This window comes from Protopterus annectens, chromosome 1.part2 (genome assembly GCF_019279795.1).
Source record: "Protopterus annectens isolate FY-2018-M chromosome 1.part2, PAN1.0, whole genome shotgun sequence".
NCBI classification, from domain to species: Eukaryota; Metazoa; Chordata; order Ceratodontiformes; family Protopteridae; genus Protopterus; species Protopterus annectens.
Genome location: NC_056727.1, coordinates 722,194,457 through 722,218,049, shown reverse-complemented (window position 1 = coordinate 722,218,049; position 23,593 = coordinate 722,194,457). Strand labels below are relative to the sequence as shown.

General features: G+C 36.4%; 1 protein-coding gene across 1 annotated transcript in view; it reads right to left on the bottom strand.

The window, feature by feature from the left end:
- LOC122792408 (kinesin-like protein KIF28P) overlaps positions 1 to 23,593 on the bottom strand; it is a 1,102,337-nt gene that overhangs the window by 488,336 nt on the left and 590,408 nt on the right. Inside the window, exon 11 of the mRNA XM_044060197.1 lies at positions 22,907 to 22,997. Within this exon, the coding sequence (XP_043916132.1) occupies positions 22,907 to 22,997 (91 nt within the window). The remainder of the gene's footprint in view (positions 1 to 22,906; positions 22,998 to 23,593) is intronic.

Below are 23,593 nucleotides of genomic sequence, written 5' to 3'. Positions count from 1 at the left end.
GGCTTTTTTTTGCAGAGCTCAGGATCTTGCTATAGCAAAAACATTGGAAGAGGTAGTACCTTTAGTCATTAGACAAAAGCTAATTTTCCAAATATCAGATGTAAGTAATAAAATCTTTTCTATAGAGAAAGAAGTTGCAGCTGTCAGGCAGAATACAAGAAACAGACACAGCAGAAAACAAATCTGCAGTTAAATATTTTTTTTTTTGTAAAAAAGTCAGATCATAGAAAAAAGTAATGCCCTAAATACTGGATGTGGAAAAACAAGCATATTCAAGCTGATATCGATAAACCAGTCCCAGTCATCCCAGTAAGAACTGGCAGGCCAAAAGGTCAGATTGTGCTGCAGTGAGTGAGGTTACTGACAGACCACCTTGTTATTCTCAGTATAATTTATTGTATCCTAGTCTGGAAAGTTTCATATCTGAAACAGACCATACCAACAGTTCCTTCAGCTTCTAATATCAGTATGATTTCAGATGCACATGGCAGTCTGATGTTGAAACAGATTTATTGTTTTCTGAAGGGAGTGCAAATATTGTATTGATGGGGAAGCAGAATACAGGAAGGTACTACTAACTGCAGAAATAGTTCAGTCTTGTATTGTCAGTGACAGTAGATGCACAAAGATCCAGACACACTTATGACCAGAAGCATGCCGCAGCTCAAGTCAATGTGGTTGCTAGTGCTATAGTAAATGATTTAAAGAATATTTATGAGGGGTGCGGCAGCCCAGAAGCAAATCATTTAAAGTAGGTAAAAATGGCAGACCATATATTTCATTGTATATGGGAAAGGAAATATGAAACAATGTGCTAACTGATACAGGGGCTTCCATTACAGTTACAAACAGACCCCTGCCAGAGAACCCAAGTACAGTTTTAATGCTGTCAGGATTTGAAGGATCAAAGGGAGCTGCAGTCAGCAGCAAGACCTTGGAAATCAGATTTTTGAATAAAGCTAATTAACCTGGAAAAAAGGTAATGATAAAATTCTTGTTACAATCTGAATGTGACAGTACCATTTTGGGAATGGATACTATCTCCAATAAGGTGTTGTTTTAGACTTCAGTAGCAAAATATTGTGGAGAAACAAAGATGCTGTAATATGTACAGTCTTGTAGACAGAAGAGATGCACAAAAAGCTGTGTGCAGTACATTGCACAGATGAGGTACAGGATTTAAGGTATCAGTTAATGCAAGGGTATCAAGAGATATGGACTAAAGATAAAACAGACTGTGGTCTGGTTGCCACTGCCAAAGTAAGTGCAGAGGAACCTACAGACAGTTTACCGCCCAATCAGAAATAGTACTCCATTCCCAGAGAAGCAGTGGAGGATATCCATGAATCCATTACAGATTGGGGAAACAAGGGCATTATACTTAAAGGGTCAAGTCCATCAAATTTGTCCATGTGGCCGGTAAAGAAGAAGGATGGTAGTTACAGATTAGTGCTAGACTTAAGGCTGGTAAATAAGTACCCCGCCCCAGCAGCATATGTGGTGTCTAGTACACCTGAAATGGGTGCCAGATTAGATCCACAGAGTAAATGGTTTACAATTTATCTAGCAAATGGATTTTTTGCTATACCTTTAGCTGAATTCTTGCAGAAACATTTTGCTTTCAGCTTGGAGGATATCCAGTATTTGATGACATGTTTACTAATGGGTTTTGTAAATTCTAAAGTAGTGTTTCATCAAACATTGGTATGGGTATGGGTACTGAGGCCATTGAATTATAGTGATGAAGTATTACAATACATAGATGATATCCTGATGCAGACAGAAAATGAAAAAGGGAACTTGCAGATACTACATGACATCTTATTAAATTTGAATTTGTTAGATTATTTCTTCTTATATCTGATCTATGCTCTATTATTCTGTCCCTAAGGTGTCTGGTGGATTTGCCTATATAAAAACTGGGGCAGATTTGGTAAGTTGCTAAATACACTATATTGGAGGTGTTACATGTAGCAGAACATTTAAATATATAGGATTTTCCAGTAACATGATGTATAAAGCTACAATCACTGTTAATATAGGAGCAAAAGCTGGAATTATAACAAGAGAAAGTACCCTGTTTTGTAATAGATTTAATGTCATTTCCACATTTTTTGTGTTTTTGTAACATAAAAGTTGTTTTAAGTTCATACAATTGCGATACGAAAATCTTGGTTTATCAGGAACACTGTACAGTAATTCTGGAACACTTCTCAGAAAACTCCAGTTTCTTTTGATCGTTCTTGTCACACCATTAGTACATCTCCTATATGTACTGGGATAGTGCAATGTAGTTTCATTCATTGTTTGTCTCCTATTCACATTATTAGCTTCCTTATCACTAAAGTAGGATGAAATTTCTGCATCTCTTACACTTGTGATGTCTTCCCTTATGCTATATAATAATTTCTCATCATAGCCTCTCTCTTTCAATTCATCTGTTATGGCATCCATCTGTTGAACACACTTTTCTGTACATGTATTTAACTTGCAAATACATTTATATTGCCCCTTAATAATTCCTCTGAAAATATGGGGAGCATGCATACTCGTATAGTGGAGATATTTATTTCTATGCACCGCTTTTCTATATACTGATATCTCTATTTCATCTACATTCTTAATCAACTCTACATCTAAAAATGTAATGTTATGTGGTGAAGCAGTCATAGAAAATTGTAAAAAGTTAGTAGTATTGTTTATAAACTCAATAAATGCTTTCAGCTCATCATAACTCCCCTCCCAAATGAAAAACACATCATCCACAAATCTTTTAAAAAAGGTTACATTGGAACTGTAGCATCTTGGAGCATTATACACAAATTCTGTTTCCCATTTGTCTAGAACTAAATTTGCAGAAGTATTGGCAAGGGGAGTACCCATTGTCACTCCTGATAACTGATGGTAATACTTGTTGTTAAAGACAAAGATGTTATTATCTAACACAAGTTCAAGTAGTTCACATACAGTTTCTGTTTTTCTACCTGATAGTATTTCCTGTCCACAAAGTTATTCACGAATATAATTTATTCCATACTCTTTGGGAATCACCATAATTAATGATTTTATATCACATACAACAAATAGGAATGGCTTATTTTCTCTATTTGCAAAACAATGGCACAACTGTTTTAAAGTCACCAGTATCCTTAATGTAACTCTTAACATGTTTTAAATAAAAGGCTAAAGCATTCTGCAAATATAATGAAATTGGCTCAGTTGACCATCCTGTTCCTGATATTATGGGTCTCATTGGTGGTTCACTGATAGATTTGTGGACTTTGGAGAGTCCATATAATATGGGTAAAACTGGGAATGGTACTGTAAAGAACTGAAAGGTCTCACCACTTATATCATTCATAGCTTGCAAGTGAAATATGGCCATGTTAATATTACTAATGATTTTGTTAACATCTGCATAAGATATTTCTTTAAAGGCAGAGTCATCAGATAAAATGGAATACATAGCTCTCATATAGTCATCGTTGTCAATAATGGCAATGACAATAATGACAATTGCCCCACCCTTATCTGCTTCTTTGATAACCATGTCATTATTCTTATATAATAGATGGAGTGCTTGTCTCATTAGTAGATAAGTTGTAAAACTTTTTAAAGTTTCGACTATCATAACAATATTTATGTAACTGTGCTTTACAAATATTGTAATAAGCTGACACTTGTAGGATGACTAAAAGGAATAAAAGTGCTGGCATGCTTCAAAATACCGTTGTCAAACATACTAGAGGCTTTGAATATAAGTTTAAGGTTGATATTATGCCAAAATGTTTTCAAATCAGTTAAACCAGTTGTTAAATGATCAGCATTAGCAGGTATAAATTTTAGGCCCTTATTAAACAAGGATATAATTAACTAATTCAATATCAATTTTGAAAGATTCACAATCACATTGCTGTCTAATATAGGTTCTACAGATAGTTCTGAAAAAACATTTTCAGTAATAGAGGTACATACTAGTGTCTCTGTTGTGGTCTCTTGTTGACCAACCTCTGGTTGCTTTGAGATCTCACTCGTTTTCATTGCAACAAGTGGCCCCTCAAATGAAGATGTTTTGTCATTGTCTGTACCTCTTCTGGTAATTTTAGTTGGAATCTCATGGTATTTCACCGAAAATCTGAGATGCTAACGCTGTTTGAAGATGCCATTATAGGGCCAGAGGTCCCCTGAGCATTTGTCAACGTAGTCGAAATCTCTGATGCAGATTACATCATATTTGGGTTGTTCTCATTAACTACCACATTTGATTCTATGTTCATAGTTTGTGTCTGCTTTAAAGGTACAGACACATCATCCAAAGAATACATAGAGTTTTTACTAGTTGAAGCACTTACATCATTAGTTATATTTATATCTTTGGATTTCATAGTTTGTTTATTTTTGGGCCAAGAAAAGATATGTCCATTCAAAAAATCATTTAAGTCTCTATTAAGTTTCTTTCGCTTAGCATTTTCAAGATGTAGATTATAGCTATGGATTCTCTCCAACACTTTGTCATATTCAGAAGTATAGGTTGAGAAAGACGATAGTGAAGAGATTTGTTTTTTCCATAGCACCTATCTCTTCACATAACTCTTCCTTTATACTACTCATAAAAAATTAATTTATTAATGCCATGTAGTCAAGAAATAATTTTAAGTTCATTTCCTGCCATCTTTTAAGCAATGCAGGATAAGTGTCAGTGGCGGCTGGTAACTTCATATCAAAGGGGGGCTGCAGGAGACAGCTGAATGGGTGGGGCCAATGAGAAGGGGTGTGGCCAACTAAAAAGGTGTAGTGCTATGCTCAAAACCACAAAAACTGGGACTTTAATTAAATACACTGCCCTGGGTGCCAAACCGTAATTATGAGAGTCCAATCAAGACAAAATGAAGTGAAGAAGAAAAAAAAATATTTCAATGCATTGGCTACATGACAGCTTACTTAATACCTAAATGGAAAAAAAGGTTGTGAGGCATGAAAAATAAATTACTTTTTAAATACATTACTGGAATGCCAGTCAAAAATCAAGCATAAAAAAGCAAGCAGTGCTCAACTCAAATCACTTCTCCTTGCACTGCAGTTCTAATTATAATTTTTATTCAGCTTTATAAAAGTACCAAGTAACATGCTGAAAGTAGCACTCTCTGTGATACCCCCACTAGTAAAAATGTTTCTTATCCAAAAAGACCTGCTGCCTGACAACAACTACCTACTTGTTTCATTGGGAAAACATGATCAAAGTACAAAATGAACAGCAAACAAGAAACAAGCTCAAGATAAATTGCTTAAAGGATTATGGCACCGGTTATGGACCACACATGATAGATTGGCATTCTGTTTTGAGCTTCTGAAAATACTGTAATCCTGCCCTCTATTACAAATACTGTGATATGCATTTCAATACCTAAGGCTTATATGTTATCTAGTTATGTAAATATTCTCTACATGGCAACGACAAAAAGGCTTTCAATGTTGATAATTCCTTAACAGTATGCTTATTAAAGCTTTCTTGCATCTTACAATCTCAGACAAGTTTATCTGATGGTCATTAACGCATTGCTACTTAAACACAGAGCAACAGGCACTGCAGCAACATGCATTTTCTGAATTATAAGAAGCACAAATCAACAGTATTAAAATATGACAGAAAACCAGAACATTCTGCAAAATCAAGGACAGATGAAAAGCCACTGCAGTACATGTGTCTACCTTGGATGGGGGATACTCTGCACACTTACACTGCATAACTGCTCCTTGCCTTGCTTGCACACATCACTATATGGGGGAGTGGGGTACAACAAGTATGTCACAATTTGAAATGTATCTGGATGACTGTGATGGCCCTGACACATTCGTCATACCTCTCAAACTCAGAGCAAGAAATCTGGACAAAGCCATAAATAAAAGCAGAACAAAGGCCAAAAAATAAGGACAATTTTTAAATATTGCTCTTATAAACTTAGAAAGATAACAAAATAGGTCTTGCATTAGTATGAATTTTCTGAAGGGTATGAAATCTCAAACTCAAATGTCTGTCATTATTTTCTAACTTGAATCTTTAATGATTTTCCACTAATTTGCCAGAAAAACACAATTTTTATGAAAAACAGACCAACAATGTGATGCAAAAATATAAAATAGCCACACAATACAGCTGGGAACCTGTCAAAAAAGGAACCCTTTTTTAAATATTAGTACTGTTAAGTTGAGCAGCTTACATAATAAGAGAATCTACATGCATTTCTGAAATAAAAGTAATCTATAACTCTTATCATTACAATTATTTATTAATTGTAAACCCTCCACCTTTTCTTCCAAAATTGCCATTTTGTGGAGGGATTATTACGCGGATAGCAACATTTTGTGCCGAAATTGGGGAGAGCTGAGAGGTTTGTATATATTTATTTACATGTACCTCTCAACCTCTTAGTGCAGGAAATCTGGACAAGGCCAAATATATTGGGGGGAACAAACAAACAGTACCAAAAATTGCTCTTGTATAAACTTAGACAGTTGATAGAATAACAGGTCTTGCTTTAGCATGCATTTTTCTAAAGGGTGTGAAGTCTCCACTCAATGTCTATCATTATTTAGCAACTTCATTCCTAAATTATTTGCCAGAAAACCACACATTTTATGAGGAACAAACCAAAAATAAGAAGCAAAAATCTATTAATTCTGTGAAAATCTGGACAGTTGAGAGGTATAGTTCAGCTGGGGCTGTCTTTGATGTTTCCGCCCTTCCCCCTTCACAAAATCATGGTCGAATGGGGCCTCCCCCTGCAGCCATTCCAGGGTCTCATTACCTGGCTATTTCACCCCATTTACCATAAACACTGTAATGTGCATACTGCTTTACTTCTACAATGATTTGGATTTCATTTAAAAGTTTTATTTCACATTTTACAGCACAAACACTAATAGACATCTGCTAAACAAAGCAACACAGTCTCATAATAAAACTAGACTTAGCATTAAAACTTCTCTGCCCTTGAAACTCACATTTATTGAAACAGCGTTAAAACCCACATTCAAAGAAAATATATCTGGCCAGTGTCAGATAAAGATTAACTTTGGGCTGTTTTCAAATTATAGCCCCCTTGCATACAAAACATACATGTGTTCTTTGATACACCTTCCTGATTGTATTAAATTATATTCCTTGTATAATACAGTACAGTTGTTAGAGGGAGTTTTAAATGTATTGAGTTGAACATTTTTCCAGTAAACAATGAAATAAAATGCATGCACCAATAATGACAAAACTACCCATATCAGAACATTTCCATCATAAAAGTCTACTCAAACTTCTACAATCCACCAGTATCAGTAAATATGCACACTCTCTGCAGAAATAAAACTCATCTAAATAATTCCACATTAAAGAGATCTGTAACTAATGAAGAGGTTGCTGCTAGCAAACAACTTTATATTTCATTGTTTCATCTACAATTAAAGTGCCTATTACCTTTGAGGAATAAATTGCCTATGTTACATTAAAAAAATTATAATCTAGTAATATTGCAATAGGGAATGGATGGCAAACTGATAACAGGTTCATAGTTACTAGGTATCTCTGCCAAAGAGTACATTCTCAGGACTGCAGCATCCACCCCCTTTAAAAGTGTGACACAGTACAGTATCAGCAATGCATCTAAATACTTATGGGAGTAGAGCCCACAGCCTTCTGCATCAAAAGCAATCATTCAACCTGGTATGCTATTAACAATGCAAGCAGGCTCAGCATTAGCAGAACTAAACTTCTCTTCCCTTGAAGCTCTCAGCTCCTTGTAAAATCCACTCGACACTTAACTGTATCTCTCAACTTTGCAGCACAAGAATCTGGAAAAAGCCAAAATTTATTAGGGGGTGACAAAAGCCCAAAAAACAGAGGCACATTTTAAATATTGTTTGTATAATCTTGGAAAATTGCTAGAATAAAGTGTTGTGTTACCAACGTGGGTTTCACTGCCAAGTGTTTAACCCAGGACTCTGTGCACTACAGTCAGAGCAACATACTACTATGCCACATCAGCTGTTTCTTGAAAGATGGGAAGACTGAAACTTAAATGGCTATAATTTAGTGAATTCAGTTCTCACCATAGCTCCCAACCTCTTTGCACAAAACACCTGGACAAAGCCAATAATGGGGGAATACTGCCCCCAAACATATTCAGTGAATTCACTTCTCACCATAGCTCTCAATCTCTTAGTACAAAAAACTTGGGTAAAGCCAATAATGGGGGAATACAGCTCCAAAAATAGGGACAAATTTCAAATATTGATCTTATAAGCTTAGAAAATTGCTTGAATAAAAGGTTTTGTGCTACCATGTATTTTCTGCAGAATATAAAGTCTGAAATTCAAATGCCTGTCATGATTTAATGAATTCAGTCCTTCACTGATTACAACAATCCAGAAAAACAAGGATTTTTTTGAGGAATAGAACAGAACAAAAATATGAGGCAAAAATCTGGACAGTTTTCACAAGTGGTGGTGGGTAGGGAATTCAGGCTCTTGCTACCTGTACCCAAAGTACAGGGTTTGAGCCTGAGTAACTCTAGCCACTGGGTAAATTTAACTGGGGCATTAGATACACACACACACACACACACACACACACACACACACACACACACACACACACACACACACACACACACACACACCTTCATTCCTGGTGGTGATAAATATTCCCTTGCAGCAGTTTCATTCATTCCAAATCACACACAAAATAATGAACCTTGCTGAGAGGAACCAATCAGTACCAATCCACATCACATATGTGTCTGCAGATGTGGCAGTCCGATCCCCTTCCACTTTCTGTGGTTACAAGCCACAAAGACAGTCCAATCCCCTTCCACTTTCTGTGGTTATAAACGACATAGATTTCTGGGCATCTGTACATTGATCTCTTCGCTTCTTAATCTGGACTGGTGTAACAGCAGTCTAAATTTACAGAAACTAGTCGCTGAGCACACGTGCGCAGGTCCGGGACTTTAACAGTCAGTTGGACTCGCAGCCAATATACTAATTATTTTCTTTTGTAAAATTCTTTTTCTTTCTTTGTACAGCTGGGGGGGGGGGATGCAGTCCTGCAGTCTGATAGCATGAGCCGGCCCCTGATAAAAGTTGTCATATGAAGGCATTTTTAAAATTCTTAATCCTCGGCGTACTATCCTCAAGTCCATATATGCCAAAAAACTGAAACGTTGCCATTGTAGAACTTTATATTTATTTACCTTTCATTCAAGCAAGATCAGTTGGTGAAAAAAATCATCAGTAACAGCAAATGTACTCGTTTTTTGTCTTTGTAGTGGCATCTTAGTCACGGATAATAGTGGATTAGGTCGAACAGACAGTAGATCCATTAAGCCTTAGTTCATCTTCGATGACTGTGCTATAAAATACTCACTGGCATGTCCAAGGTTCTTATACAAAATTTGTAACAGCAATAACAATAGAAATGTTGGTAAAGTAGCAGTTGGTAAATTGCAAGTATCTCAGAAAATAAGCAACTGGAACAATGGACTATAACATTTACTCACAAAAGAGCAAAGCTTTCAGGTTAAGCAACCCTTCCTCAGTGCAAGATAAAACAATCAGTTACATCCACATTTAAATACAAATTTAAGATGGCTATTCAATTAATCAGTCAATTTAGCACAGCCAATGCAAAGTTTTAATTACAATGCTTAAAGCATAGCTAAAATAAAACTATTTAAAAAGTAAGCAAATACAAATATATATGCATATGATTAATTTCATTCAATTTAATATGCTCAAATATCCTAGAGCTGGTCATTACCAACATGGGAAATCAATGCTCCACACCTATGGTCACTCCCTCGTTGGTAAGATCAGACCATAAGCTAATCACCTTTAACATCCACATCCCACCCCCACCACCTAGTAAGGAAACCTCCATAAAAAAACTTCTCCAAAGCTAACTTCATGCTACTCAAGTCAGAAGTGGCAAACTTCATGACACCCATGCAGACGGGAAATGAAATTTCGACTGCTGAATCCTACACTAAGGCACTGCACAAGCACATCCACTCGTGCATGAATCGTGCCATCCCAAATAGAACCAAGACGCTCTCCTCCAAAAAAAAGGAAGTCAATCTGGTGGTCCCCTGCCATAAACAAACTATACAACAGAAGGAAGAAACTGTTGCAGAAAAGAGGAAAATCCCAGGATGCAAAATACTCCCTTACCAGCCTCAGTAAGAAGCTGAGATCCCTCATAAAATCCTCCAAAGCTAGTTACAAAACTAAAATTGCCAAAGATTCCAAGGACAACCACAAGGCATTCTATAGTTATGTCAGGAATCTAAATGGCAATGCTCAGATCTGTTCTGAGCTACAACAGAATGGCATTAAATATACTGATCCCAAGGATATTGACAATATCCTGGCAGATCGATTCAGTGCCAACTTCACCCCCCTCTCACCCCCTAAAAGGCCCAGCTCAATACCAAAAGATTGCCAAATTCTGGTAATCACGGCCACACAGGTAAAAACGCACTCTGCAAAGCTAAGAATACAGCATCCATGGGACCAGATGACATCCCGGGCTGTGTACTACATGAACTACAAAATTAACTCGCACCTCACTTAAGTGTCATGTTTAATCATAGCCTCACCTCAGGCTTCGCACGCAGTGAGTGGCGCACAGCTACAGTTATCCCACTCCACAAGGGGGGATCCATCTTGGATCCCAGAAACTATCATCCTGTCAGTCTGACGAGCCTGATCTGCAAAGCCATGGAATGCATCATCATGGAACTTATAAACAAAGACATTGGCAACTGGACCCACCCAGTTTAGTTTTGTAAAGGGCCGATCTTGTCTCCTCAACCTGATTGTCTTCTTAGAATCAGTATCCAGAGCCGTGGATGAGGGCAAGGCAGTCCACACAGCCTATCTGGACCTCGCCAAGGCCTTTGACACCATCCCCCATTCTGGAATCATAGATAAACTTACTAAGCTGGGTGTTAATCCCTACGTCACTCGATGGGTTGCCAACTGGCTTACTGACAGAACCCACACTGTAAAAGTAGCCGACTCAAAATCCAACTCCAGACAAGTGACAAGTGGAGTACCTCAGGGTTCAGTCCTGGGACCGCTCTTGTTTGGCATCTACTTCTCTGAAGTACAGGCCAGCACTAAGGGACTCTGGCTAAAAAAGTTCACAGATGACTGCAAACTGGAAGCCATTACTGAATCTTGAAATGATGTGGATATTCTACAAAAGGGCCTTACCGAAACAGATGCTTGGTGCCAGAGCCATGGGCTCAAGCTCAATGCCAAGAAATGTATAGTTATCCCCTTTGGGAAAAAACATGTACCCATGAATTACCACATAAGTGGCAGTACACTAAACACTGAAAATGTGATAAGGGACTTAGGGACACAAGTGGACAGTGGTCTCACCTTCGATAACCACATCACCACAACAGTCAGGAAATCCTTCTATGTGGCACACCTCATCATTAAGGGCTTTTCATCTAGAAAAAAGGGGGTCATTGTCCCACTGTACTCATCCCTCATTATAGAGTACAATGCCCCATTTGGTATGTACCTCACAAGACATCTGCAACAACTGGAAAGGCCACAGAAATACCTCACTAAAAGAATCAAAAGCCTAAAGCAGGTGCCCTATGCTGACCATCTAAAAAAACTTCAGCTATACTCTGTTGAATATAGCCTGCTCAGAAGCAATCTCTGCTTAACATACAAGGCCATGTCAAACCCAGAGCTGCTGGACATGCTACACTTAAAGAAATCCAAATCCCTCAGAGCCACATGCTCCAGGGATCTAAACCTGGTCATCACAATGAACAAAACATCCTGGAGGGATAGGTTCCTGACCCAGAGACTCCCCATACTCTGGAATAGACTGCCCATACATATCAAGCAGAGCGCCTCTTTGGCTCTCTTCTAAAAGAACCTTGACGATTAGATGGGAGATAGGAAATTCACCCCAGGGATCACGTCAATCACCCTGTTAGACACGGGACCAGGGAAGTAATAGCCAGGGAATTGTTATCGCTAGGCTTGTATAGGCCCTAGGGGCGATAGCCTAGTACCAACCTATGAACCTATGACTATCTTATTAATTCCTGTAAGAGTGTCAGCCTGTACTAATAAAATCCACTCATATTCTTTCAGTTCAAGTTTATTGTACATGTCTCCCCTCTTATATTCTTATGAATAATAGTCGGGGCTCTAAATGTAAAAATATGTTTGGAATCATTCTCATTGATATGTTTTGCCAGTGAATTTGTTAGATTATTTCTTCTTATATCTGATCTATGCTCTATTATTCTGTCCCTAAGGCATCTGGTGGATTTGCCTACATAAAAACTGGGGCATATTTGGTAAGTTGCTAAATACACTATATTGGAGGTGTTACATGTAGCAGAACATTTAAAGACATAGGATTTCCCAGTAACAGGATGTATAAAGCTACAATAACTGTTAATAGAGGAGCAATAGCTGGAATTATAACAAGGGGAAGTACCCTGCTTTGTAATAGATTTAATGTTATTTCCACATTTTATGTCTTTGTAACATAAAAGTTGTTTTAAGTTCATACAATTGTGATAAGAAAATCTTGGTTTATCAGGAACAATGTCCCATAATTCTGGAGCACTTCTCAGAATACTCCAGTTTCTTATGATCGTTCTTTTCACACCATCAGTACATCTCCTATATGTAGTGGGATAGTGCAATGTAGTTTAATTCATTGTTTGTCTCCTATTCACATTACTAGTTTCCTTATCACTAAAGTAGGTTGAAATTTCTGCATCTCTTACACTTATAATGTCTTCCCTTATGCTATATAATAATTTCTCATCATAGCCTCTCTCTTTCAATTCATCTGTCATGACATCCATCTGTTGAACACACTTTTCTGTACTTGTATTTAACTTGCAAATACATTTATATTGCCCCTTAATAATTCCTCTGAAAATATGGGGAGCATGCATACTCGTATAGTGGTCACCAATGAGACCCATAATATCGAGAATAGGATGGTCAACTGAGCCAATTTCATTATATTTGCAGAATGCTTTAGCCTTTTATTTAAAACATGTTAAGAGTTACATTAAGGATACTGGTGACTTTTTAAAACAGTTGTACCATTTTTTGCAAATAGAGAAAATAATCCATTCCTATTTGTTGTACTTGATATAAAATCATTAATTATGGTGATTCCCAAAGAGTATGGAATAAATTATATTTGTGAATTACTTTGTGGACAGGGAATACTATCAGGTAGACAAATAGAAACTGTATGTGAACTACTTGAACTTGTGTTAGATAATAACATCTTTGTCTTTAACAACAAGTATTACCATCAGTTATCAGGAGTGGCAATGGGTACTACCATTGCCAATTCTTCTTCTTCTTTCGGCTTTTTCCCGGTTAGGGGTCACCACAGTGGATTACCTGTCCGCTTATGATTGGCAGTGAAGTTTTACAGTGTCAAGTTGCCAGCCTGGCACCCAACCTTCCACAGAAGGCACACACATGCACACACACACACACACCTAGGGCCAATTTAGAGTGTCCAATCCACCTACAGCATGTCTTTGGGATGTGGGAGGAAACCAGAGCACCTGGAGGAAATCCATGTGACAACAGGGAGGACATGCAGACTCCACACAGAAGGCACCCCAGCCAAGAATCGAACCGGAGAACCTCTTGCTGTGAGGCGGCAGCAGTAACTGCTGCACCACCGTGGCTGCCCACTTCAGCTAAATAATAATACAGCTAAATAATGGATCAATTTCCCAGCTCCACCAGCTAATTACCAAGACTGGATTCCTTTACAGTCAGTAAATGGAAAATGAATTAAAAGGTCTTGGCTAGGGTCAGTTAGAAAATTAGCACTCCAAGAAGGAAAAATAACTTACTTATAATAACTGCTCATCTTACACTACTCTGTTAGTCCGTATTGTACCTGAAAATTATTGGGCATAGCTTTACTTTCACAGGCAACTTTTATCAATGATAGCAAAGATGCAAAAAAATGTTGGACTTGGGGGTATAATGGGGTATAAACACTCTTAGCCAGACAACATATGAAATCATGAAGGTCAGGGGCATGCATCCATCCAAGAGTTCAGGAACTTCTGGGAAAAAAATGCTGAATTATAATTTTTGGAAAGGATGAACCTAACTGCAAGAATCAAACAGGAATACTCTGTTGGATCTCAGGGATTTGCACTGGGCGCCAATGCCATTTAACACAGTCTTTTCTGGGATTCATCTGGTGTTGTTTTCCTCTTAATATATGCAAGACAACTGGATATTATGATCCATCATATCCATAAGCATATTACAAGAAGGAAACCATCTAGGCTACAGTCATCAACTGACATTTTCTCTACCTGCTCTCTCTCTCTCCCCCAGTTTTCTGTTTGGCTCATGCCGTCTTGAAGGTGTTAGCCGGGTTAAAGTTTAATGCCCATTCAGGAAGCTTGTTCCATGCATCTATGACTTTCTCAGTGAAGTAGAACATTGTAAGATCTAGGTTAAAGTTTGTTCTTTCCATCTGCACCTGATGTATTCTCTCCGTCACCCTTATTTTTCATCTGTAGAATCTAGAATAGTATTATTGACATTTTTTTCAGACAGAAAAGAGCTAACCAAGATGTACTACGTAATGCTTCCTTTCCTTCTGTTTATTTTTGATGGGGGTCAGATGTCTGGCAAGGGTGGTAATGCTGGGCCAACAGGTTGTGGAATTACATTATATATAGTCTGGATTTTATCAAAAACAAAAAACAAACAAACACAAAAAAAAAAAGAAACAAAAAAAAAAAAAGGCAACTCAGAGATGTGACCTTTAGCCAGTGTGTCACATGTGATGAGACAGTCAACCTCCACCTGCCTCAGGAGGGCAGCAGTTGAAGTATGCAAGAACACTGCTGTCCACCTTGGGGATGTCTTATGAGCAGCAGTTGCCTTTTTCTTTAGCTGTGTTGACTAATCCTGCTGGAATTTACCCAACTGTGACTGGCCCCTTCCAACATTAACCTGCTGACTTTCTCTGCCAACAACCACAACTTTTCTTCCTTCTTTTATAAATTTTACTCTTGCATAGAAGAGTGTCTTGCTCTGCTCTTCCATATCCTTAATGTGCCTCTTCACCTTGTCAAACAGAAAAGGACCTGAAAGCTGGGAATCCGAAAGGCAACAGTTGCATTCTCCACAAAGTCAGTCAAGGCAAGCAATGAATGTCAGTGATCCTACCGTATGGGCCACACCTTCTGCAGTACTTTATGATACAGAAAATAAGGATGTCATGTTTGAAGAGGCTGCAGTCCAGACCTTGCATGTATCCTAAAGGTAGCCATCCAGTAGCTCTTCCATATGAACATCTTGTTGGCTAAATGCCACTAAAAATAGACCAAACAAGTGAAACAGTAATGCCTCTAAGGAAAGCTTGACAGTTGCCAACATGTTCTTACCAAACCTGTCTATGGCCATAGAATTGCTTCAAGTTTGAGAGTCTCAATCCAGACAGTGCATTCTCTTGGGCTGCAGAAAATACAGTTTGTATTGGGAGGGAGTGGGGGTACCCAAGCAAACCTAATAGAATCTTTTTAACATGTCTATCAATAGTGAACCCAACCATGAGGACAACCTCCTTTGGAAGTTTGAATGGGGTATACAGGCCACTTCCCTCTTTCTTCCATCATGTACAGATATTACTGAAACCTTGGGACTACACTGAATCCCTGGAATTTGCCCTTTTCTCCTCCTCATACAAATTGGCTGCTGGGCAGCCTAGATGAGATTCCAAATAGCTTCTTTTCTTTTTGGGCTTTCATGGGAAGGTTTCTGATCTGAGGAGGAGGATATCCTCATTGAGGGAGGTTTCTGGGGATAGGCTGTAGCAGGTCAGGCTGGAGATAGGAGTTTGCTGTAGGAGTTTGAATAAGTACTCCCATTGCCAATACTTATGCAAATTTAGTTCTAGACAAATGGGAAACAGAATTTGTGTATAATGCTCCAAGATGCTACAGTTCCAATGTAACCTTTTTAAAAAGATTTGTGGATGATGTGATTTTCATTTGGCAGGGTTGTTATGATGAACTGAAAGAATTTGTTCAGTTTATGAACAATAGCACTAACATTTTACAATTTTATATGACTGCTTCACCACATAACATTACATTTTTAGATGTAGAGTTGATTAAGAATGGAGATGAAATAGAGACATCAGTATATAGAAAAGCTTTGCATAGAAATAAATATCTCTACTATACGAGTATGCATACTCCCCATATTTTCAGAGGAATTATTAAGGGGCAATATAAACGTACTTGCAAGTTAAATACAAGTACAGAAAAGTGTGTTCAACAGATGGATGCCATAACAGATGAATTGAAAGAGAGAGGCTATGATGAGAAATTATTATATAGCATAAGGGAAGACTTTATAAGTGTAAGAGATGCAGAAATTACAGCCTACTTTAGTGATAAGGAAACTAGTAATGTGAATAGGAGACAAACAATAAAAGAAAATACATTGCACTATCCCACTACATATAGTAGATGTACTGATGGTGTGACAAGAATGATCATAAGTGCTCCAGAATTATTAGACATTGTTCCTGATAAACCAAGATTTTCTTATCACAATTATACGAACTTAAAACAACTTTTTTTTTACAAAGAGTGGAAATAACATTAAATCTATTACAAAACAGGATACTTTCCCTTGCTATAATTGCAGCTTTTGCTCCTCATTTAACAGTGGTTGTAGCTTTATACATCCTGTTACTGGGAAATCCTATGTCTTTAAATGTTCTGCTACATGTAACACCTCCAATATAGTGTATTTAGCAACTTGCCAAATCTGCCCCAGGTTTTATGTAGGCAAATCCACCAGACGCCTTAGGGACAGAATAATAGAGCATAGATCAGATATAAGAAGAAATAATCTAACAAATTCACTGGCAAAACATATCAATGAGACTGATTCCAAACATATTTTTACATTTAGAGTCCTATTATTCATAAGAATATACGAAGGGGTGACATGAACAATAAACTTGAACTGAAAGAATATGAGTGGATTTTATTAGTACAGGCTGACACTCTTCCAGGAATTAATAAGATAGTCACTCTAAAACCTGTTCTTAAAGACAGAATGACTCATCTAAAGTAGAGGTTGTTTTATAGCTACAAAATAAGAAGTGTGAAATTAATCATATGCATATATATTTGTATTTGCATGCTTTTTAAAAAGTTTTATTTTAGCTATGATTTAAGCATTGTAATTAAAACTTTTTGTTCGCTGTGCTAAATTGACTGATTAATTGAATAATCATCTTAAATTTGTATTTAAATGTGGATCTATATTCAGAGCAGTGTGCAGAGAATGAATTAGAAGGTATCACAGAAGTGAGCCACGAGAGCATGCAATGGAATGATAGATAAAGAATAGACAGTTAAGCACCATTAGGCACCTGCTAGACAAGGCCTGGGAATCAAGGTTGAAGGGGTGGATACACCTACCAGAGGAAAGTTACCGAAAAGAAGTAATATAATATGTATGTTTGGGATAGAGCTCTCAGTGAGAGTCTGTTTCAAGACTTGTTCAGATATTGTTGAATTACTATTATGCTTTCAGTTATCTTGACATGTTATGCTGCTATATATCATTCAAATATGCTCTATGACATTTATATCTGTTGCTATTACATTCTATTATTTTATGCTGCTCATTACAATCAACTAATATTAAGCAACCCAGTGCAACAGAGTTCTAATTTCATACAGGATGATGCAGGATGCAGTTGAAGAGGATATGCCACAGGAAGATGTTCTGGAACTTTCTGTAGAATGCCAAAGGAAACAGAGAATAAAGAATGTGCCCTCAGTTTAGAAGAAAAAAAAATCTAAGGTTACATTTGCTTGATTTAATGGAGATGGATAGACATATTAAGATCGATGAAAGAATTAAGACCCAAAATGTTAGAAGTCTAATAAAACAAATGAACACAGTAATGAAGACTATTAACAGAAATTCATGTGATATAACAGAAGTGAATAGGTTATATTACTGTCTGGCCAAATTAAAAACAGATAAAGTCTTACCACAAAAATACATTGCAATAAGGGAAAGGAAGGGAAGAAATCAAATGCTGTCATGGAAGTATCAAATACAGAAAACTATAAAGCAATTAATAAAATAAGTGTCAGTGTTAGAAGAGTATAGAACAGGAACAGATCAACAAAAATATTTAGAAAGATAGATGTTATAAAAGCAACATAAAGTATTAAAGCAGACAAGGAGCTATTGTACAGTATTGCAAATAATAAACTAAAGATACCAGCATAGGCAGAAAAAACTTAGAAGATATGCAGATAAATATAAAAGAAAAGTACAAAATAAGCTATTCATTGATGACCCAAAACAATTTTTATAGAGGATTGGCAAACAAAGCAAAAGAAATAGAAACACCACCAAAAAGAAGTAGACACATTTTGGAGAAATATCCATGAAGAACCTGTAGAACATAACAAAGATTCTCAATGGATAGAAGTAAAAGAAGCAGTAAGAAGTTCAAATGTACAGGATTTGAAATGAGATGAACTAACAGCCAGAGAAACTGAAACAACATTAAGAAAAGATCCTAACTGAAAAACCCCAGTAACAGATGCAGTACCTAACTTCCGGATAAAATATATTAATATCTTTACATGAAGATTTAGCCCTGAGTAAGAACTACTTATATGCTCAACCCTAACACCAACCTGGTTAACAACAGGAAAAACAATACTGCTCATTAAGAGTGAAACTACAAGACATACTAAAAACTATACACCAATAACTTGGTTTCCGACGATGCATAAATTACATACTGGAATTTATGCTGACAAAGTTTATAGTTATTTAGAAGAAAACTCAGTCATGGCAATATAACAAAAGGGTAACAAAAGAAAGTAATATGGAACAAAGGATAAAGTTGAATAAACTCATAATGGAAAATTGTAAAAAGGGGAAGAGTCTATGTATGGCATGGATCCATTACAAAAACAATTTGACAGCATCCCATATTCATGGTTAAAAGAGGGCTTACAAATGTATAAAATGCACCCTACATTGATTAATTACATTACAGTGACTGTGAAACAGTGGCAAACCACTTTGCAGCTAAGCCATGATAAAGAACAATTTTTTATTCCAAGGATTAAAAAATTCAGAGGGGGATATTCCAGGGTGACTCTGTCATCACTGCTGTTTTGTCTTGCTCTGAACCCATTAAGCTGTCTACTTAACATATTAGGTTTTGGTTAAAATTTGTTCCCAGATAGCAGCAAAGTGTGAAAACTTCTCATTATATTTTTGTGAATGATTTAAAACTGTATAGTTCATTGGATGAAAGCACAGCTGGAAATGGTCAAAACTTTATCAGATGATATAAGAATGTCATTTGGTCTTGATAAATGCGCAAAAGCAACCTTTAAAACAGGAAAGCTGCATTACCAAGAAAATATCAGTCTGGGACAGGAATGTGATATAAAGGAAATTGAACAGGAGGGAGTATATAAATATTTGTGAATTGATGAAGGATAAACATGAATAAATGTGAACAAAACTCAATAAGGAATATTTTAGAAGACTAAAATTAATATTGAAAACAGCCCTAACATCTAGGAATAAAGTCCAAGCTATAAACCAACGTGCTCTTCCTATTCTAACTTATACTTTTGGAGTGACTGACTGGCCCTAAAAGTTATTGGATCATTTGGACAGGAAAAGAAGAAAAATGCTTCACCCTTATCAAATGATATGTAAAAATCAGTGTATACCAAGATTATATATTCCAAGTTCTGAAGGAGGTACAGGCATTTTCAAAACTGATTACATGTATAAATTTGCAATCATAGTACTGCATACATATCTGCTGACCTCACCAGATCCAAACATAATGAAAGTTTTGAAGCATGAAGAGAAAAAATCTAAGACGAATTCCCTGATTAATTTAGAAGAAGCATATTGGTGTCAAGTGGAAGTGGAAACCAAACCAGAAGCAGACAAAAATCAGGCAGTAAATGAATGTGTCAAAAACAAATGAAAGAATATAAGAAGCATAATCAGATGAGAGGGCAAGAAATGTGGAAAAGGCATAAATATATTTGCAAGTACAGAAAACTCCTGAAACAACCTTATATCGATCAGGATCTGATGCAGGAATAGTTAAGGAGAGGTGAATATAAACCAAAAGATGAAAGGTTAATATCACCAGTCCAGGACAGCTCACTACAAAGTCCATTGAACATGTGGAAGAAACAGATAAACGCAGGTTCTGTAAAACAGAACTGGACACAGTCACACATCTTGTTGCAGGGTATGATACACTAATGGCAGAGGGCCTGTATAGTGAAAGGCATAATAATGTGGCAAGACTTGCACTGGGAATGTGCAAACATTACAATAATGAAGTAGTTGAGAAGCACTGGAAGCATCAGCCACAAAGCATTATAGAGAATAATTAAGTTTATATCACGCGAGATCATCCATTACCAGCAGTTCAAAAAACAGACGCAAGAAAACCAGATATAGTGGTTCATGAAAAGAAGACAGAAGAAGCTTTGATCATTAAATTTGCTATACCCAGTGATTACAGTGTCCTACATACAGAGAGAAACAAAGTTATAAAATACTAGGATTTGCAAGAAGAAATGAAGACAATGTGGAAGAAGGATACCCAGACAGTTCCAATAGCAGTAGTAGGGGCAATGGGTTTCATAAAAAGGAATTTTCAGTCATACAAATACATGTAACTCCACATGAATTGCAGGAGTCATCAGTTCTCAGCACATTTGGGCACTGTGAAGAGCACTTTTGGCTAACATCAAAGATTGAAACAATACTAATTTCATGAAATGTAATCATAATTGACTTAGGAATGGGGCCCATTCCCATTATGGTATTAGACACCCACAAGACTTGGAGAAATTTAACCTGGACTGGTCGTAAGGAATAAACTTCCATTATGAGCTTCGTTAAAGAATCCATGATCATTTCCAGAGTTTCTGCAGTTCATACTGAGTTACATGTATTGTTGCATATTTAACTAAAAATGAATTGTTGATGAATGTAATATGCAAATACTTTTTTGAGCTCATAACTGGATGTTTTTATGAAAAGTTTTGTTAGAAGAAAAAGTATGTTTTTATGCTTCAGTCTTGATTCTGTACTTTTCGTTGCTTTCAGTAATTCACACAAACCATAATTGTTTTTCAACAAGTTAAAATAAACGACCAAGTTTTTTTCAAAGTGGATGTATTGGAACGGTTTTATTCTGATGTTATGCAGTTATCTTCTCCACCAACATTAATTCTTCTGACAAACTTACATACAGTACATCAAAAATGCTACCTGTTGACTGGTAGGCTGCTGTAAATGATGTTCTGAAGAAAATATATACTCCATTACTTGATATGTATATAAACAATGATTTAGGGTTTTGTGTCAAAACTTAAATCAATAGTACTTAAGGATGAACTTTTAAGAATAGCCAAAAACCCAGAACCCCAAATAAGCTATTCAAAGTCCCAGACACAATAGCACAATCATAAAAACTATATGTCAGTGAGTCTGTGTAATGACAAGTCAACCTTATTATCCTGATTCAAGGGTGAGAGAGGGAAGAGGCAGTGTAGTTGTTTGTAATAAACTGTTCCAATTATAAATAAAAGTATATTTCTCTGAATGTTGTACGTCAGAACTCCTCTCCACATATAAATATATGACTATGCAGTAAAACTAATGAAGTGTTAGGAGAATACAGGGCCTTTATCAGGAGATCTTGCTGTTTTTCTAATACCCAGAAATCCATAATAGTGCCAGTAGCTTATTAGGTTACATACTTGCCAGTGATGCCAGAATGATGATATAGTGATATCTGTTTTATTCTCAGACCAGGTGTTTGGATTCATATTACAGTACTGACAATGCAGTGTAGCATAAGAGGATCCTTTAGTCCTATGATGTCACCCTTCAGATGTTTGATCTGCCTGTCATGGTGGTTGATAGCATCTTAAGTGGTGGTTAGACTCCCTATAACACTTGTCATGGAAGAACAGAGCAGATTCCGTGTTTACATGCCAAATTCCTCCCTAATAAATGTCAGCTTATATCACCCTTGGAAGAGTACCATAAACACAATGAGACCTATATATTCAGCATAAATTACTTAATGAATGAATGAATGAATGAATGAATAAGCAAATAAATAAGATCCAATCTAAATTAAGATAACACAGGGAGTCTGAAGGAAGAATATTAAAATATCAGTTCCTACATTCCAGCTAAATATGAAATGTATATGTGAGTGACAACATTGTGCTTGATAACTTCCATGTGTTTTTAGATTTAGAAATATATACTAGTTCATATCTACAGAAAAGTTGTATGTTCCTAATGTTTGTTTTTCAAAGCACACAAAATTATGTACATTATGGAAAAGGAAAGTACTCATAGGGATCTTATACATAAATGCATGAGAATCGTCAATAGGTTGTAGTCCATAACTACTTAATTTAATATTGACATTTAAAGGAATGTTTCTGACAGATATTATACACGTATCCACATGTAGGCAGAACCTGCAAAATGGCCATTAGCGAAAAACTACTAAAATTATTTGCATTTAGACTTGACTGCGAGTGAGACTATGTTAATTTCTACTCTTAAGCAACAAATATAGTATGCATTTCTGATTATTCTAAATTTGTCACTTAACCTTGAAAATGGGCCTCCAGGTTTATATAGGTGCCTGGGGCAAAACACTTTCAGCAAACTGGTACAAGATAGATCTTTACCTGTTCTAACTGTTCACTGAATTGTACCTCAAAATGATGAGTATTACCTTTTTGAATGAAATATTTCACAACTCCAGAAAGCTGAGGGTCTTCATTAACATTCACGATGTATGGAAACAATTGTATCATGTGCCGTTCCTTTGGAAAAAATATTTTTCAAAGAGAAAAATAATTATATTTACATTCTAGTGTAATAAGAGAACAATCAAACCTTCATTTTCAACCCACATTTCTCAGTTACAGCTGATACTCTGACTGCACAAAGTTAAGTGCTACTATCCTTTCTGAAGTTTCCATGTTTTGCTAAAACTCAAGTGGATTATCAAAACAACTTATACAGCCCATATTTACACTGTGGCAGGTTAGTTACTTGTTAACTCAGAATATTTGATGACCCTTGCTTAGAAAATAAACTGGGATGAGTGTCTGCTGGATGAGTGTAGATTTCCTAATCATATAATATCACTACATTATAATGCTTACTCTCAACACTATTATATGGAAAAGAAAGACAAATACCACCCAGACTGTTACTGTTAAAGAAAAATATTCAATTACAGATGTTATAATATGTGTATTTTTTTTTTTGTGGTTCTACATAAAATGTGCATGTAAACATGTCATTTGAAGGAAGTCAAAAGTTAGTGAGGAATAACATATTGCTTATTCAGGCAGACTAAAGCAACTGAATTTATACTGCATACTATAAAGATTACAGAGAAGTAAGCTATGTT